General features: G+C 36.2%; 1 protein-coding gene across 14 annotated transcripts in view; it reads left to right on the top strand.

Annotated features, from left to right (window-relative positions):
• The window catches only part of SNAP91 (synaptosome associated protein 91), a 131,235-nt gene that overhangs the window by 94,364 nt on the left and 16,826 nt on the right, over positions 1-20,045 (top strand). For 6 of the 14 annotated variants that reach the window (XM_088795575.1, XM_088795573.1, XM_088795577.1 and 3 more), the window contains exons 16-26: positions 1,534-1,641; positions 2,266-2,532; positions 2,775-2,852; positions 3,008-3,079; positions 3,496-3,579; positions 4,840-4,923; positions 10,104-10,238; positions 11,904-12,053; positions 18,179-18,209; positions 19,105-19,216; positions 19,593-19,616. In XM_088795575.1, the coding sequence (XP_088651701.1) occupies positions 1,534-1,641; positions 2,266-2,532; positions 2,775-2,852; positions 3,008-3,079; positions 3,496-3,579; positions 4,840-4,923; positions 10,104-10,238; positions 11,904-12,053; positions 18,179-18,209; positions 19,105-19,216; positions 19,593-19,616 (1,145 nt within the window). The remainder of the gene's footprint in view (positions 1-1,533; positions 1,642-2,265; positions 2,533-2,774; positions 2,853-3,007; positions 3,080-3,495; positions 3,580-4,839; positions 4,924-10,103; positions 10,239-11,903; positions 12,054-18,178; positions 18,210-19,104; positions 19,217-19,592; positions 19,617-20,045) is intronic. The other 8 variants (XM_088795578.1, XM_019729537.3, XM_074333252.2 and 5 more) reach the window with 8 other exon arrangements.

The following is a 20,045-nucleotide window of genomic DNA, read 5'->3' on the forward strand; positions in this document are numbered from 1 at the left end:
TCATGTTGCTCTGAGTCCTCTATTATAGTGCCTTTAACATGGATCTGGGGAAGGAGGCATGCCCTATCCCCTGATGTATTGTTCATACTCCAGTATTATTATGTGGCCTCTTGCCTAACAACCTCTACTCAGAACATATATTCACTTAGTGTAGCTGAGAGAAGCAATCAGATCAAATAAACCTGTAAGATATGAATAATTGATTGTCCCTTCTAGGGATGTTTGTGTTTTTGTGAAGGACCTTTAAAGACATTACTAAAGTGTGTTTCATATTCAGATCAGTTTGGAACATACTTAGTTAAACTGAGAAACAGGTGTTTTGACTGTCGGACTTCCTACAGCCTAATATACTATGTAAATGTCCGAGACAGGCGATATATACAGTGTAGGATTTCCCAAGCATAATTAAGTTGTTTTAGTGACCAGATGAATACGTTCTAAGGAACGCTGGTAGACATTATGGAGGTAGTATTTTAGAATGGGAAGTTGAGCAGGTAAATGGCAGGTTCTAGGAGAGTTTTGGTCCCCTCTTTCCAGGAGTTTCTTCTCCTAAGCAAGTCATACTTACGATGGCTTTATTCGTTTTGTACTTTGGAACTATAGAGTTGCTTTGAAAACTCCAGGATTTTTCTTTTTACCATAATTAACATGGTTTATTGGTAGAAACACATTGCAAACCATTTATATACTTAAGTCATTTATAAATTTGGGTTGCCTGTGTTTTATTGGATTTTCTACTCTATTTAGTAATAAAACATATTCTTAAAACATAAAACTATATTTTAATCTGTTGAAAATAGATCATTTTCCAAATAACTAGAGCAATGCAATATTTTAAAAGAACAATTTAAGTCAAAATAATGGCATTATGGTGTCATCCCCTAATTTTAGTATCTCTTTATTTCTTTAAAACAGCTCCTTGGTTGTGTCTGCAAATGCTTTTCAAGGATAATGAAGATTTAACTTTTATGAATACTTAGTAAACCTTTCATATTAACCATATAATTTTGCCTGTACTAGACGATAAAAAATTTTAAACTAGAATTGTTTGTTTACATTACCATCATATATTTCATTTTATTGGCATTAAAGAAGACATCCATGTTTTCTAGAAACCACTAGTCAAAGACTTCATAGTAACATAGTGAATTAGTATTACCTGGACATCAAAGTTTAATTAATGTCTTAAATTACATAATAAAGTTATTTTTGTGTTTTAATTTTCATATCCATTAATTTCTAATGATACATAAAACATGCTTCTCAGAGCCCTTATACAATGAGAATCTTGTTACCTTTTGAGTTCTAATAGGCCTCACACTATTAGCACTGTACCACTTGCATGTAATTAACATGAAGAGGCACAAAGAATTGTTGTTTTGTGATTGCCAACAATGCATGGGCCATAAAATGCATTTTAAGAAATTCATGTTGTATAAGGGAGCCTTTTTCACAATTTAACTTGGTTCTTTTACTATATTTTCTTCTCTTTTTATTCCTTTAATTTCTGCTGTTTTAAAAACTGCACCCAAGATGCCTTTGCAGCTTCTCCTGGGGAGGCCCCTGCAGCATCCGAAGGGGCCGCCGCACCAGCTACCCCAACCCCTGTAGCAGCCGCACTTGATGCATGTTCAGGAAATGGTGGGTTTAAAGTCATGAGCCCGTCTCTTGTTTTTCCATCCTAATTTGAAACTCCCGTAGTAGATGTGGCCATGTGTTCTTCTGATTTTAATTTCTTCTGGTATAAAGTATCATTCATCATAACTGAATAAATAATGCTGACACTTAAAACATTAAGACAATGAAGTGCATACTTATCAAAATTGACAATTTCTCAAGATTGACAATTTTTGTCAGTGCAAGTATGCTCACTTAATGTTTTTTTCTCTAATGCTATATTGTACTCTTTTGTAACCCAGAGTTCAATTATATAGGCATGTTTTAATGAATTTTCAAAGCTACCAGATTGTCACATTAAATAAGGAGTAGAAGAACAATCTCCGATGCTAGACTATAGGTGAATCTTACAGTACTTTGAAGTGTTTCAGTTTCTTAACTTGTGGTACCTGCTAAATTTTTTTTTCTTTACAAAAACATCCTAATCACTGACCCTCTGCTAATAGGATAGTAGTTCAATGCAAGCAGCCCAGTGCCTAACTAGTGTGTAAATACCTGTGTCAGGTGTCTCTTACCCATGGTTATGACGCCTCTCTCTTGTCTCTTTCTTTATCAATGCCGTATGTGTCTCCACTTTCCTTTCCAAAGACCCCTTTGCCCCGTCTGAAGGTAGTGCAGAGGCTGCACCTGAGCTGGACCTCTTTGCAATGAAGCCACCTGAGACCAGTGTTCCTGTAGTTACCCCTACAGCTAGCACAGCCCCTCCGGTTCCCGTCACTGCTCCTTCTCCTGCTCCCGCCGTTGCAGCTGCCACTGCTGCCACTACTGCTGCTACCACCGCCGCCGCCACCACTGCCACCACCTCTGCTACCACTACCACCACCACCGCTCCTCCTGCTCTAGATATCTTTGGTGGTAATTTTTGTTGTTGTTGTTATTGTTGAACTCTTTCCATCTGGTGGATTGAATTCTGGTACTTGAGATATACTGCATTCACAACTATTACTGCATGAACACTGTGTAATGAAATGGTTCCCTGGAATCCATTTGCTACTTATTTCAGAATTCTCTAGAGTGCTAATTCAGAACTGGAAAGTGATAACTGTTTCAGGCTAGTGTGTCAAACTGAGTAAAGGCATGTCTGTTCTTGGTCTTAGATTTATTTGAGTCTGCTCCTGAAGTCGCGGCAGCGCCTAAGCCAGATGCTGCTCCTAGCATAGACCTGTTTGGTACAGGTAAAACAAAGCAACCCCTTTCTTGCATTGGTTTTCCTAGATGTTTTCATGGTTAAGCTCTTTGTACTCACCTGTGATAATGCACTTGTTAGATGTTTGACTTTGATTTCAGCTTTCTACTTACTTCTGCTTGGTTTTGATTTTTCTTTTGGAAGATGCTTTCTCCTCTCCACCACAAGGGGCCTCTCCTGTGCCTGAGAGTTCTCTCACTGCTGACCTCTTATCCGGTGAGTCCTTTTGCCAAAGGCAAGCCTTCAGAGATGTCTTGTGGGGGTTATGTGTGGAGAGACCGATATGAACACATGCGGGTTTGTCTTGAGTTCCTTTATACTCAAAAATCACTTTTTAAAATCTCATTCTTTGGCCCATGACCACTGATGGGGGTTAATGTTTCAGATCTAACACAATGAAAAGACAACACTTTTTTCACACTTAAACCCTCTGACCTCAATAAGTCAAATTTTATTTTATTCTGAAAAGTGTGTATTTTAAAATCCATTTGCTTTCCCTTAACTGTTAAGATTATCTGTAGTCTTACTGTCTGCAGTTAAACATGAAATCTCAAAAAGCTGTTTGTCCGGCTTTGTGTTTCATTTTTCCTTTGGGTGACATGCAATTTTTCCTGTTATGTGCTTCACTGCAGTGGATACATTTGCAGCACCGTCTCCTGCAACCACTGCCTCTCCAGCAAAGGTGGATTCTTCAGGTGTGATAGACCTTTTTGGGGGTGCGTATCTCTCCTCCTTCCGTACTTAAAGAATCTATTTTTTCCCTCAGAATAGTGTTTAGATCTTCTGTTTCATTATATATTTTTTGACCAGTCATTTCCATCTCTTAAATATAAACCTGAGTTTTAAGATCTTTTCCACTTCTTTTCCATTATCATCTTCATCCTCATCAGTTCATCATAATTTTCAGCACGTGGCCTAACAACACCGGATCATTGTGTTTTTAACTTTCTGTTCATCCTATCAGCTCATTGGAATGTTCTTCTACTTTTCTTCCTTGGTGATCCTGATCTGTTGGCTAAATCAATGTTTCTAAGTTCTTAAAAGTGATATAAAAATTAACTAGATAATTCAGAATTGAAAACAATAAGCCACGCAAACTGAAAGTATAAGTCTAGATGTCATGCATTATTCTGTAGAGTGTATTTATGTTGAGTTTAATGTTTCAAAATCTCTCCAGAGAATTGGAAGATGTTTCACTGACTTAAATGTATTCTCTTCCTTTATATGTTATTTAAAGGCAGGGACGTTCGTTGAATTACCTCTTGGATTACTCCTTTGTATGATACATTTAAAGTATTCTGTTAGCCGTAAATTTATAGGGAAAAGTACAGAATTGAAGTGCTTTCTTCATGAATATTCATAAATGTCTTTGCTATGGGCTAAAATACCATCTTTTGCAAGTTAAACCCACATTGAGTAGCTACTATACGTTGAAACATCATGGTATGTGCAGTGATGGGTAGGGTACATGAGTGCAAAGATGTCATAGTCTCTGACATTCAGAGGCTCAAAAATTGTGGCAAATAAACACTGAGCCTTGATACATAGGTACAAGAGGGCTGTTGCTGCTGCTTGAATTAAGTTTGTTTCCAAAAAAAAAGTGTGTGTGTGTTTTTTTAAGTTTAATAGAGTTCCAAATGGGAAATTCTATTTTATTACCTTTGGGCAAAATTTTAACACCTTGATCCTATTTTCATAGATGACAGGATTTAGTCCAAATGTTTTATTCTTAAAACAAAAAATTCTCTTACTCTTACAAAGGTGTTAATTCTTAAATATCCTAGAACTTTTTTTTTGAGAGAATAAACTGGTCAGAGCATAATTCAATTTACTCCATCATTTCACATATCCACAGGAGAAAAGCTCACCATACAAAGCTCCACATCTATGCGTTTCTCTGCAAAACACTTACATTACTTACTGTACTTACTGTTTACACTGTTTTACTTTTTTGCTGCATAATGGATAATGGGTAGATGCATTTGGAAGTAGTGCTTCTGAACCCCAACCTGCACCTCAGGCTGCTTCTAGTTCGTCAGCATCGGCAGACCTACTAGCTGGTAATTTATTAAATTAAAATAAAATGATACTGTATGGAAGTTAAGTTTGGATATATTTTTTATAAGTAACAGATATATAAATTTTAAGATGCATGTTTTCTTTGAGACTTGAAATTGGAAAACAAAACATTATATAATAGAGGGTTGATTATGTCCCAGGATTTTATGAAATTAGTCTTAAAATCACATCTGTATACAAGCCACTCGTGGGTGGCTCCTAATCTGCCATACTTTCAGGGAGCACATTTCCTTTTGTTTATTAAAGAGATAATATGTTTGTATTAGCAGTTTTTTTATCTTGTGTTACCTACGCCCATCTTTTTTTTTTTTTTTTTTCTTTTTAAGGAACTTGTGGGAACAAGTACTATGGTGTTTGACAATTGTTTCTATAATATATGAGCCACACTAGGAGAAACTCTTGTAGATTTCTGCCATTGGGTTGAAGCTGCTGCCACATATGCCAAGCTGATCAGTTTTCTATCTGAAAACCCGTGGGTGATCCCAGTTCCTCAGGACCGTGTTGTGGAATAGATGGACACAAGATGCCGAGGATTATTACTTAGTGCCAGAATGGGATAGGTAGAATAAAGGGAAACATTTCAAGGACTCAAAGACGGTAACAGCCAAGTGTCAGTCTTCCTTAGGAACAAAGCAAAGTGTGCTTAATGATAACCAGAGTTAGAAATTCTTATTTTTATAGGCAAAGCACTTGCCAATGGCAAGACCGCAATAGTGAGTTTTAGGTCCCGGTTGTCAATCACATTCACAAGACACTGCTGGTTTACCTCATTCTGACTTAGAAGGGTACATGACAGAAAGCACAGCAGCAGCAGCAGCACAGAGGCCTCAGATATTCAGATGCATCTTCTGCTGTCCCTCCACCATCACCACAATGGATGCATTTGGGTTGGCAATGGTCATAAGGTTGGCAAGGGGCTGGTAAGAATGTGGGTCCCATCAGCACAGGGAAGGCACCATGTCCAGAGTCTCTCAGCTTAAATTCCCTGCTAGCCGTGTAACAGTTGATAGGGTTAGTGCTGGCTGTCATTTTTTAGAGTAATGAACAATCCTGACACCAGGTATAGCAGGCTAAGGAACATTCATTTTTGGATCAGTAATGAATAAAAGCCTCATTAAAGGGCCCTCATCAACCTTCAGAGTTGTAGGAAGACATTTGACATGAGGTCAGGTCTTAAGGGGATGAGGAGGTAATCACAGCCCTACTGTTGACCTTTCCTTCCATCAATAATTGAAACTGTCTATTTAACAATCTTCCCCAAGTGCGATAGCATTCTTTGTGTCTTTCCCATCCTCTCCCGGAAACATGATAGTCCTATTTGCTGAATCCATTTCATACCAGTGACTGCCAGCTGGCGTTTTCCTGAATGATGATGTTCCAGGGTTTCACTGTGGGCTTTGGAAGTTGCAGATATGATAAGAGGCACTGCACTTAACCTAAGCCACAACCGATTGCTTGGTGAAAAAATACTAGCTTATCTGGCTTTTGTCCTGGCCCAAATAGTCTTCATAATAGCTTCAAATTGTTCAAAGAAACTTTCAAGCTCTTACTAAACCAATAAACTTAACGCAGATTTTCAAGTGTAGCCATAGATTTTAATAGGTTGCAGAAATAGCATAGTTTAAATGGCTATTTAGGGGAAATGACCTTGTCAGTTTTAGAATGAGATTACTGATTATAAGCTTTTGCTTTGAAGTTATAATTAGGTTGAAATGGTATATGTAATCAAGTGTTCTGGCTTTTTGCAGAATTCCAAGAAGTGTATATTTTCTCTCTGGGTATTCTCTCCAAGTCGTTGAGATTACTGGTAGGAAGCAGATATTATCCATATCTCAAATGGAGTCTGCCTGGAAACTTGAGAGTTAAGTTTATAACAAATAAAGGAAAATATTATTTCACACAGAGAAAAATAAAGCTGTCAAACTCCTCTCATGATATGCCAGCTCAAAATATAGATGTTTGAAAGATATAGACTGATACTGGATGACGGATGTAAAAATGGATTGTTAAGGGAGATTAAGTGTGTTGAAGGATATGCCTAACTTGTGAGGTTGACACGAAGCAGGAAAACCATTTTTTTCCGTAACAGACACAATTATAGAGTGACTGTACCATAAATCTGTGCTGATACAGGAATGTGTCACATCCTATCTTTAATTCCAAAGATAGGTAAGAGTATGAGCCAGCCTAATGAGGCCCTTTCAGTTTTGTATTCTCTGTTAACTACATGACACAAATGACTTTTTAGCAGAGCCATAGAAATCCTTGAACTGATTTAAAATATTAAAATATTCAGTGTTGAATTAATAAATAATAATTTTCATTAAATGGGAAGGCCTACAGATGACCAAAAATTTCATCCTCCCTCGGTGTGGGAAACAGCCTACAACGTGTGAGACAAAAGGTTCTCAGGCTATTATTGCTAGAAATACTGACTCAGATTGATCTTGGTAAATGGAATGTACCACTGAGAATAATTGAAATGACATCATCTTTAACACAATGGAGCAAATGTGGATGGAGAGACAGTATGTGTGGGAGTTTGTTTATCTACCAATAGTTTCAAATTTTTACTCTCTTGACCCAAATGATATGATGTGTTATGTAGACTGCAAATGTCAGTTTTGCTATGTCTGTATTCATAAAACTTTATTAAGTGTGTAGGCTGTTCTCTTTTAGAGAGATATATTTGTCAGACAAATCACCTGTGACAAAAGGCAGTGAGTCTGCAGATGGTTGAGCGCCTGAAGATAGCTGGCAACTCAGCTGTAGTGTAGGACAGTTCAAACATCCAAACGCCTACTCATTACCTTACTTTCAATTCCATGGAACACCTTTCTTAGCATAATTTAGAACCACATATAAAGAAAAATTAGAGGTTTGTTTTTTCTTATTACCTACCTTTACTCTAGGGTTCTAAAACTGTCCACTGAACTGGAGTTGTTCACCAAATTTCTTATTAATGTCTATAATTTTCCTATTTAGCTCTTCATTTAGAGTATAGCAATAGATTTTTTTCTTTAAGATAATCAGTTGGTTATTTTATGTCACTTTTTAGCTTTTAAATTAGGTTTGTGAGGGCACTTATTTCATAAGAACTGAGTATAATGGAAAAAGTCATCTGTCTGAATCTCTGTCAAGTGTGTAAACCTGTAGGAAGGGTCAACTCTGGCGTTAGTCCTGGTTGTGGGAAAGAGGCCGTGTAGTATTGTGGTGACGAACCCAGGGTTTGGAAGACTCCCGTGTGGAATCCTGGCTCTGCATTTGTCATAATTTGACCTTGGGCAAATTATTTAACCTCTCTGGCCTCAGTTTCCTCATCTGTGAAACTTCACGAGGTTGTTGTGAGGATTAAATGAGCTAATATATATTTTAGGTTGAATGATATAAAATTGCTGTTTGTCTAGGACCAAAATGGTCAGTTGGAAATTCATGTGGTTCATATGGTTCAACCTAAAATAATGCTTAGAATGGTGGGTGGAACTTGGTGAGCCTATGCTAATTTGGCTTTGTCCTTCACTTGCTTAGAGAATGCACTAAATTTTTTTCATTGAATAGTGTTATTTATTCACCTATGGATGTGATCTACTTATCTTATGGAATTCAGTAGCACTAAGCAGATGAGCCCTGTGTAAATGTACGTTTTTCTCTGTATTTTTTTTTTGCAAGCAGTTTCTGAAGAAAACGTTTAGCTATATTAAAAAGGAACATATATATATATATGTATATATATATACACACACACACACACACACATATATATACACATACATATATCATATATATATATATATATATATATATATATATATATATATATTCAAACTGAGTATAAAAAAGACTTCTGGTTATAATAAATTCTTTGATAATAGGACATGATCTAATGCCTTATTAAGAAATCACTTTCTTCACAGTTGCATATTTTTGTAGAGAAGCGATACAGATGAGCTCTGCTTCTGCTTCTGTTTGTTGATTGAGAGAAATGATTTGCTTCCAGCCTTCAAAAGTTGAATATTTAATTTGAAGTTTGGTTACTTTACAATAGTCTGATTTCTCCTCACCTTTTATATTCAAAAGTTTCCTTAATTCAATAAACATTAATTCAATATTTTAGGCATTTTGCTCAATATTAGAGGAAGAGATGGGAAAAGAAGACACGGTTCCTGACATTAAAAGACCATCCCTGGCGTAGGGAGTTGGGGGTCAGAATAAAGAAGTCTGATGGGACTAGAATGGAAATGTGTACCAGGTGCTGAGGACACAGAAACAGAGCACAGAACTCGTATGCAGTGTGGACGGGGCAGGGGTAGATGTGACTGATAGCAGCGCGTGACAGTGTAAGGCAAGAAGCCCTTCCAGAGCAGGCATCTGACTCATTGTGATGGTGCATAGGCAGCAGCATAGTTTGCAGGAATGGGAAGGCAGCCAGAGACAGAAAAGCTTGATTGCTCTAGAAAGGACTCTGCATTCTATGGATCTGAAAGTTATGAGGAGTCAGGGAAGGATTTTAGAGAAGTAACTTGGTCAACATTTTCCACTCAGAAAAATCTTGCACTGCAGGGACTAGATTGGAGGAAGTCCAGACTAGAAGCCTCTTGGGTGACTTGATGACTCCTGAGAGCAGTGTTGGGAGAGCCTAAACGTGGCAGTAGCAGCAATGGGACTAGAACATATATGGAAGAGATTTAAAAGGATTTGGTGGCTAGTGCATGTATATTTTTCTGATTTGTATTTTATTATTACATTGATTTAGTGTGGACAACTAAATATTTTCTAACTATCTAGTATTTTGATTTGAAGAAACAAAATTTAAATACAATGACAATAAGTATCTGAATTTTAACCCTAGTGAGACCTTCTTAGCTTTATGAACTCCATTGTAGTAATAGATTTGGTTGCCACAGGTTCTCTTGACAAGGGTGTATATTCTTGTGTGCTGTCTTATTTCTGATTAACTAAATCGCTCATGAATACATGACAAGTATCAAGATACTTGAAAAACTTTTTAAAAACTAACTTCCCAGGTTTCGTTACTGACTTTTCATCTACAAGCATTCAGTTCCTTTTTGGGCTTCTATAACTTTTTCTGACTGTTTTTATGGCCTTTACCCATATTTAGTTGTTTCTGCTTATAGTTTTCTGGAACTATTTTTTTCCCCAGGATTTGGGGGCTCTTTCATGGCCCCTTCTCCATCACCAGTGACTCCAGCTCCGAATAACCTGCTACAGCCCAATTTTGAGGCAGCTTTTGGAGCAACACCTTCAACTTCTAGCAGCAGCTCCTTCGATCCATCAGGTGAGGCAGTGATTTTCAGATATTCTTTTCATTTTTTCTGACTATGAGATAACACCATCTAAGGTTAGTATGATATCAGGAAATGTATGTACAATATTGAATGATGACCTGGTTTTACAACTGTTCAATAACTCTCTCATTCAGTAATCTAATAAATCTCTCATTCAGTAACCAAGTAAATATTTTCAGTACATTTTGATAGCTTTAAGAATAACCTGCAGTCCCTTTTTGTGTTTCTGTTTTTAATTTTTAGCAGAAATTTAACTTAACACGCACACCATCTGTTCGACTGACCTTACATTCCCATGGTTTAGAGACGGTTAAGGGAAAAACAAGTACTTTACTAAATTTTTGCACAGTGTCTGAATATATGGACATTCCCCCTGCTGTTGCTTACACCCTCTGATGCTTGCATGGCCCTTGGTTTTATGAAGTTGAGACACAAATACTATTCTTTGCCTGCCTTTAACCTTTCATCCTGCTGTCATTTTGTTTGTATTCTCTTTCATTCTACTCTTCCCATGCTGGGTCCTTACTACAAATTTTCAATTGGTGAGTTTTTGGCAATTAAATGTGTTTCAGAAACACCCTAAATATATCCCCTGCCTGACAATTTGGTTGCTTCTATTGCCAGTGCCTAGTTGAATGCCTAGTTCAATTTAGATTTCTTGTATGTATAGTAAATATGCATAGGTTTTTGATAAAAATTAAACACAAAATTTTTGACATGGATATTAGTGATAACTTATGCAAATACTATGAGTCTGCATTTTGAATGGTCTTTGTGTATTCTAGGAACTAAACAAGTGGTAATTTGTTACATGGTAATCAGGAACCATTAATAATGGCATGACTCCTATTACTTAAAATAGTGTTTACTTTAAATATTCCCTTAAAGTTAAAACAAAAGGTGATTGTTGTAATGGGAGAAAAAAATCAAAATTGTTCTAAAATATGGTCAACTGCTTTTCAGGTACTCATTACTAGGTACTGACCATTAGATCAGGTTTTATTCCGACAACTCATTTCACAGGAAACTAGGAGATTGAGCCTTCTTTTCTCATTTAAGAATTGCTTCAAAAGTAAACATTGTAGGATTTTAGAGTAAACCATTTAAACTTTGCTAAATCGCTACCATTTTGAATAAAAAGTGTTTTAGTGATAGTGTTTAATAAGAATAACCATAGCTCCTACTTATTGAGTGAGTGCCTTATATAGTGCAAACATAATAAAGACATGATGTATATTATATAATTTAATCTTCACAATAAATCCATGTAGTAGTGGTACTCTCCCTATTTACAGATAAGAAAACTAAAGCTCAGATAGTAACTTTCTTAAGGTCGCACAGCAAATGCAGCATGTAACTGAGTTTAACCTCAATTCTGACTCCAAAGTCTGTGTTCTTTCTGTACATTACACAGAATTTTTTTTCCATCTTTGTTCATGTTCATTAGTATTTCCATACTTTATGAGTAGACATATGTAGAGATGTTCTTTTCGCTGTTCTAGTCATGATAAGTGTGAATTACATGCCTTCTTTTATAAGATTATACATTCACTTGTTTCCATAGTTTTTTTTTTCAAAAGACAATTTCCCTTCAATTTTCCGTGTGATCCTTTTTTTCCTTCAATTATTCTGAACCTGTTGTATTTGATTTCCAGTGTTTGATGGTCTAGGTGATCTTCTGATGCCAACCATGGCACCAGTGGGGCAGCCTGCACCCATCTCCATGGTACCTCCCAGTCCCGCAATGGCAGCAAGCAAAGCACTTGGGAGTGACCTTGACTCGTCTCTTGCCAGCTTAGTAGGCAGTGAGTAATATAGTTTTCTTTAATTGAATCATATGTGATTTTTCCCCGTCCTTTCATATGTAGTGTGCCTGGATTCACTGTGGGTGAGTGTATTAATGAGTGGACAGACATTCTTAGTGCTTTACTGAGTGTAGTTCCTTGGAAGATAAGTAGTTACTGTGTCATTGTCTCACAAGCACTGCCCAGGCCATTTTTTATCTAAATTACCAAAGGAAGAATTAGTATATACAACAAGTATGAAACTAAGTGCATCATGTATAATAAGTAATTGATTTTTTTTGAAATGAGAACATAGAGTAACTTAAATGCAGTGTATTTGCCAATTGAATATCCAAGTGAGTCTCAGTGATTCATTCAACAAATATTTATTGAGTACCAGGCACTCTTTCAGGCTCTAGAGATAAATTAGTGAACAAAACAGGTATCCATTTCTGTTCTTACGGTGTTCGGGAAGGACAGAAACAAACCTTAAACATTTTCAAATAAATAAATTCTACAGTGTGTTAGGTCATAAGTGCCATGGGGAAAAACAGAACAGGCCAAGAGGGATGAGGAGTGCTACTGAGTGGGAGTTAGAGCAGGACTCACTGGGAAGGTAAAATCTGAGCAAAGATTTAAAGGTAAAGGAATGAACCATGTGGATATGTGAAGAAGAACATTTGCGGGCAAAGGAGAGAGCCAGTGCAAAGGCATTGGAGCAGAAGATTGCCAGGCACATTCAAGGAATATCAAGGAGACTGGTGTCTGGAGCTAGGTAAGTGAAGGAGAGAGTCCTAGGAGATGAAGGCAGCTGTGATAAAGATCAGCCTTTTCTTTTAACTTTCAATTTGATTTTTTTATTAAGGTGAATGGGTTTAGCATTGAAGATACCTTTCATTTTACTCAAGGATACATCAAAGGTTTAGCAGATCTTTGATACAGGTTTTTTTTCCTATGCATTATCCTGTGGACATACTTTTGTTTCCCATTCATCATCCTTGAGCTGGGCATCCATGAAAATGCTTTGATGATTCCTATGGAGAGGTTATTTGAATATTTCTTCCTATTCTAAAATTTCATCTCACTGATAGATAGTCTGCAGTGGTAACTGCTTTTGCCAGACACTATAATGTACCACCTAGATCCTTCTCCAGAAATACAGAATTTCTACCTCCAGCTTCTGAGAGTGCCACCAGCACACAGCCCTCAAATACTGTCTTTGAGAATTCTCTCAGCTGAAGAAAGTGAATCCACTAGAGGAATAGCCAAACTATCTTTATAAAGAAGAACAAATTTCAAGAAGTCACACTTTTCAATATCAAAACTTATAGTACAAAGCTACAGTAATCAGCACAAATGGTACTGGTGTAAAGATAGACCAATTAGATCAATAAAATAGATAAAGAGCCCAGAAATATACCTGATATACATTGTCAATTTTCTGCAAGATGCCAGGACCATTGAAAGTGGGAAAAGAGTCTTTTTTTTTTTTCGAAGGGGAACAGGACTTTATTGGGGAACAGTGTGTACTTCCAGGCCTTTTTTCCAAGTCAAGTTGTTGTCCTTTCAGTCTTAGTTGTGGAGTGCACAGCGCAGCTCCAGATCAGTTGCCGTTTTCTAGTTGCCCTTGTGGGAGTCGAACTGGCAACCTTGTGGTTGAGAGGACACATTCCAACCAACTGAGCCATCCGGGAGCTCAGTGACAGCTCAGCTGAAGGTGCCGTGTTCAATCTTAGTTGCAGGGGGTGGAGCCCACCATCCCTTGCGGGCTGGAGGAGTTGAACCAGCAACCTTGTGGTTGAGAGCCCACTGGCCCATGTTGGCCCGGAAAAGAGTCTTTTCAAAAAATGTGCTAGGACAGCCAGATGGCCACATGCAAAAGGATGAAGTTGGGCCTCTTCCTTATGCCATCCACAAAAATCAAAGTGCATGAAAGACCTAAATATAAGACATAAAGCTATAAAACTCTTAGAGAAAAAACTTATGTGTAAATCTTCATGACCTGAGATTATGCTGTGGCTTCTTAGATATAATACCAAAAATACAAGCAATCAAAGAAAAAAATGAATTAATAAGAATTCATCAAAATTAAAAACTTTTGTGTTACAAATGATACCATCAAGAAAGTGAAAAACACAACGCACAGAATGAGAACAAATATTTCCAAATCATTTATCTCCTAAGGGACTTGTATCCATAATGTATAAAGAACTCTTACAATTCAGTAATAAAAAAAAAGAATTTAAAAATTGGCAAAGGATTTGAATAAAAATTTCTCCATAAAAGATACAAGTGGCTAATAAGTATCTGAAAAAATGTTGAACATCATTGGCCATTAGGGAAATGCAAATCAAAACCACAAACACAGGCTACTTCACATTCATTGGGAACTCCATAGTCAAAAACAATAACAAGTGTTGGCTAGGATATAGAGAAATCAGATGATTTCTGGTAGGATGAAAAATGATGCAGCCACTTTGGAAAACAGTTTTATAGTTCTTCAGAAGTTAAGCAGAGAGTCACCATATGACCAGGCAATTCCATTCCTAGGTGTAAACCCAAGAGAATTGAAAGCGTAGGTCCACATGATTTATACACAAATATTTATAGCACCAATTGTCATAATAGCCATAAAGTGGAAACTACCTAAATGTCCATCAACTGGTGAATGGATAAACAAAATGTGGTATATCCATAAAATATAATTATTCAACCATAAGAAGAAACGAAATAATGATATTTGCTACAACATAGATGAACCTTGAAAATATTTTGCTAAGTGAAAAGCCAAACACACACACACACACACACACACACACACACACAAAGACACATAGCACATAATTCCATTTATATGAAATGTCCAGAACAGGGAAATTTTTAGAAACAGAAAGTAAATGAGTGGTGGTCCAGGGTTTAGGGCAGGAGGGAATGGGAGTGACTGCTAATGACTATGAGGATTCTTTTGGGGTGATAAAAATGTTTTGGAATTACAGTGTGGTCATGTTCACAATGTTGTGAACATACTTTTCGCACTGAATTTTACTCTCTAAAAGTATGGATTTTATGATATATCAAGTTTTTTAGGAATATCACCTCACTATACACCCATTTGAAAGATTAAAATTTTGAAAAGAAAGAATACTGATAGTACTATATACTTACAAGGATGTGGAGCATCTGGAATTCTTAAACTTTGCTGATGGAAATACAAAAAAGGTTTAGCCATTCTAGAAATCAGTTTAGCAGTTTCTTATAGTTAAACCTATATTTATATGACTCAGTAAACCCACTTCTAAGTATTTATCCTAAAGAAATGAAAACATGTTCATGTAAAAATCTTTACATGTATCTTTATAGCAGTATTACTGAAAAATTCCAGAAACTGCCGAAATGTCTGTCCTTCAATGGGTGAATATATAAACAAACTGTGGTAAACTCATTCAATACAATACTACTTAGAAATAAGGAATGAACTGATGATATACGCAACTTGTATATGAGTCTCAAGTACATTATGCTAAATGAAAGAAGCCATGCTGTATATGCTGTAGTATTGCATTTATATGATTTTTTTGTTGTTAAGGCAAAGCTGTAGGGACCAAGAATATATTCATTGCCAGGGTTAGGAGTAAGAGGAAGTTTTAATTACGAAAGGCAGCAAGAGAGTATTTTTGAGTAATTAAATTCCTATATATACTGATTGTAGTGATGATTACATGAAACCATGTATTTACCAAAATTTGTATAAATGTATCACCCTGCCAAAAAAGGCCAATGAATTTCACTATAAGTAAATATTTTAATTAAAATATATTCCAAAACTGAAAAGAAATTTACCTACACATGCCCTATCAATATTCCAGCTTACTTTTTTATAGAAATTGACAGTCTGAATGTAAAATTCATACGGAAATGCAAGGAAGACAGAATAATTAAAACATCTTGAATTAAAAAAGGATAACTTGATAAGACTCGCACTTCATGATTTCAAAACTTACTACAAAGCTACAGTAATTAAAACAGATGGTAACACATAGGGACAGGCATATACATCAATGGAAAGTCTAGAAGTAAACCTATATATCTCTGGTCAATTAATTTTCAACAAATGTGCCGAGACAATTCAGTGGGAAAATAATCATCTTTTTAACAAATGGTCCTGGGTAAATATATCCATATGCAAAAGAATGCAGTTAAATTCTTGACTTACTCCAAAGTAATTAATCAAAATGGATTATAGAACTAAGAGTGGGAATCAAAACTATAAAACTTTTAGAAGAAAATACATAAGTAAATCTTCATGATCTTTTATTAGTAATGTTCTTAAATATGGCACCAAAAGCACATGCAACAATATTTAAAAAAATAGATAAATAGGACTGCATCAAAATTAAAAACTTTTGTGCTACAAATGATACCATCAAGAAAATGAAAAACAAGGGTGGCCAGTTAACTCAGTTGGTTAGAGCATGATGCTCTTAACAACAAGGTTGCCGGTTCGATCCCCACATGGGCCACTGTTAGCTGTGCCCTCCACAACTAGATTGAAACAATTACTTGACTTAGAGCTGATGGGTCCTGGAAAAACACACTTAAATTAAAAAAAAGTTTTTTAAAAAGAAGTGAAAAACAAACAACAGAATGAAAGAAAACATGTATCTGATAAGGATTGTATCCAGAATAAATAAAGAACTTTTACAACTCAATAATGAAAAGACAAATAACAAACAAAGAATATGTGGCCAATTTGCACATGAAAAGATGTTCAGCCTCAGTCATTTGTGAAATACTTATCAAATACTTATCAAGACCACAATGAGATGTTACCTCACACCCATTACAATGGCTACAATAAAAAAGACAGATAATAACCAGTATTGATGAGGATGTAGAGAAATTGAACCCCTCTAACACTGCTGGTGAGAATGTAACATTGGGCAGCTACTGTGGAAAGCAGTTTGGCAGTTTCTCCAAGTGTTAAACATAGAGTTACCATTAAGCAGAGAGTGCACCACATGACAGCCGAGGAAGCTCTTCCCCCAGATCTCTACTCAGCTTTGCACAAGTCTCACCTTCTTCCCTGAGCATCCTATTTAATACTGTCTGCTCCTCACTCTCATTCCACCCCACCTGATCCCTCTACCCTGTCTTCCTTTTCATTTTTACAGAGGCTGTCCGTATCACCTTCTAGTAGGCTACATAATTTACTTTTTTATTGTTTTATCATTTTACCATCCATCTCGCCCTATTAGAATGCAAGTTATCCAGGATTAGAGTTTTTATTCTTCAGTAACATATCCCAAGTGCTTGGAATGGTGCCTGGCATATGTAAGGGCTCAGTAAATATTTGCTGAAGAAATAAATGACTGAGATTAAAGCAGAATGATTAAGCCAGTTGTGTCAAGGTCCCCAAGATCTTACGTTCATAGGTTCACTAGAGGGACTCAGCACGTATTTGTGTTCACAGCTGAGATTTATTACAGCAGTCTAGTAAGGATGCACAGCTGGGTCATCAGGGGAAAAGACACAGGCAGAGTCTGGAAGAATCCACACACAGACTACTTTATGCCTCCCCTTTTTGTGTGAGGGGAAGAACATGCAAAAATGTCACAACACGTATGATTTTTCTGCCCAAGGAAGCCCTTTAGAGACTCAGCACCCAGGATTTTTATTGGATGCTGATTGCGTAGGCGCTCTCTGCCTAGCATGTACCAAAATTTCAGTCTCGTAGAAGGAAAGCAGGTGTGCAGCACAAACCACGTTGTTTGCACTGTTTAGACACAGTAAGCCTATCATTAGGAGAAGTTTCATCTCAGTATAGAGAACAGTTTACTAGCCAGCTTTCCAGATGCCAGCCAGCCACACAGACCTTTCTAGGGCAGCAGTCTCAAGCCTGCTGTGTTTACTCTCTTCTGAACACTAGTTGACATTAAAATGTGATCCTTAAGTATAACATGAAGTAAAAGAAAATGTTAGATTTGTGAATGTTTCCTAACATAGTTACCCTTTGTAAAACTGAATGCAGTCATTCCTAGGCAAAATATGGACTTTTTCTAGACCTCTGATTCTTTGATCTTTTAAATGTCATATCATTTAAGCTGAGTATAGAGATTTAAATTCTTTTTTCTTTTATCCATTTATAGATCTTGGAATTTCTGGTACCACATCCAAAAAGTAAGTGTTTTTTAAATTATCTAGTTTCCTTGTGACAATGTATTTGTATTTATTTGAGACTATCAAACATTGTACTCATTGGAATAATTACTCATTCTCAGTCTAGGTAATTTCAAAGTTGGTTTGTATTTCATTCTGGATTTTTGTTTTTGTTGTTATTCTATTTAAACCTCCAAACTCTTGATTCTGGCAATGAAAAGGAATAATCTATTTCAGGCTCCCATATTGTCACTAAGTTATGTCTAGAAACAGTGGGGGATTTGGTTTGAATATTTTAATAGCTTTAAATTGAAGATCATTATACTGTTCCTGACTAACATTGATTTTAAAAAGTCTTTCGTGGAGGATCAATTTTAAGGAAGATAATAAGAATGGTAAACAGTGTATCCTTTTTTAGATGCATATTTCAACATCTGAAATTGAGATCTATTTATAATAGATTTTATAATACGATCGCTTTAAGGCAGGTTGTAGTCATGATACAGTTGTGTGAAACCTTCTATTGAACCCTGTAAGATCCAGTAAGTGCTATCATGGATGCATCTTAAATTCAAGAAAGTATAGGTATACAGTATCTATGATATACTTTTTTGGAATTTTTTATAACCAGTGAGGAATTCAGTTGAATTTTGTGACATATTTTTCTATTAGAAGTGATAGAAAATTCCTGTTCTCATTGAGGTCCAAACTCTAAATTATTTTTGTCAAACGTTATTAAGCTTTCTTAGGTACCAACATGGTAAGACTCCTTTGTAAGTTTTAACCTGTTCTCTTTACTACCACTTGACTCAGACTACTTCTCACCCCAAATAAAAGTTATCTAAGGTGCCACCTACTATTTTTGTCTGATTAGTGTGTTTTTGGTTTTTTGTTTGATTTGCATGTTTGATTTTAGGGGAGATCTTCAGTGGAATGCTGGAGAGAAAAAGTTGACGGGTGGAGCCAACTGGCAGCCGAAAGTAGCCCCAGCAACCTGGTCAGCAGGGGTTCCATCAAGTGCACCTTTGGTATGTAACCACCAGAGGCCAAAAAAGTGGGGGCAGTTTGTCAGTTTCCACGGGTATAGAGCACAGCGCACTGTACTTAATTTTGTGACTGACACTTCTTCATCCACACTGAGGAAATATAAACAAGATGCAATATTTACCAAAATGTAAATTTTACTCACTTTTATATTTAATAAAGATTATGACCTATTTTTTAAATAATTTTAATTATTTCAATACAGTATTTAGGCTTCATGAGCAATTATATTTGTACAGTTATGGAAATAATTTTTCAAAAGCACTTAATATCATTGATAATTGTCTATATTTTATTACAGTTCTTGCCCGAACTTCCTGATTGTCTTAATAAGTAATGCAAACTTTTTTTTCTTACCAGAAAGATTGGGCAGTTTTCTATTGTGTAAGTGAACTTTCATTTTAAAACCCTACTTATTCTGCTCACCATTTTAAAAATTGAAATTACTAACACCATCTTTTCTATAGAATTTAAATAGGTATTATTTCTGTATATTAAATTTCTATTAATATATTAATACCACCATTCACTCTATGAAACAGCATGTCACTGGAAATAAAAACTAATTATTATTTTGTGAAATTTGCCACCACAAAAAGGACATTACCAGCGTAGCAAAACTTGTTGTTTTCCTGTATTTGCCCCATGTTTAGCAAAACTAGGCTAATTTCTGTTTCCCACGTTCACTCCTAATTTTTCACTTTTGCTTACCACCTTCATCATTCTAAATCATACCCATCTCAAAGGCTTTCTTGATGCCATCCACTCCTTGTTACCTAAATTAATTCCTATCACCCATCAACCCCAGCCAAA

This window comes from Rhinolophus sinicus, chromosome 2 (assembly GCF_057876585.1).
Source record: "Rhinolophus sinicus isolate RSI-liver-muscle chromosome 2, RSI-T2T, whole genome shotgun sequence".
Lineage (NCBI taxonomy): Eukaryota > Metazoa > Chordata > Mammalia > Chiroptera > Rhinolophidae > Rhinolophus > Rhinolophus sinicus.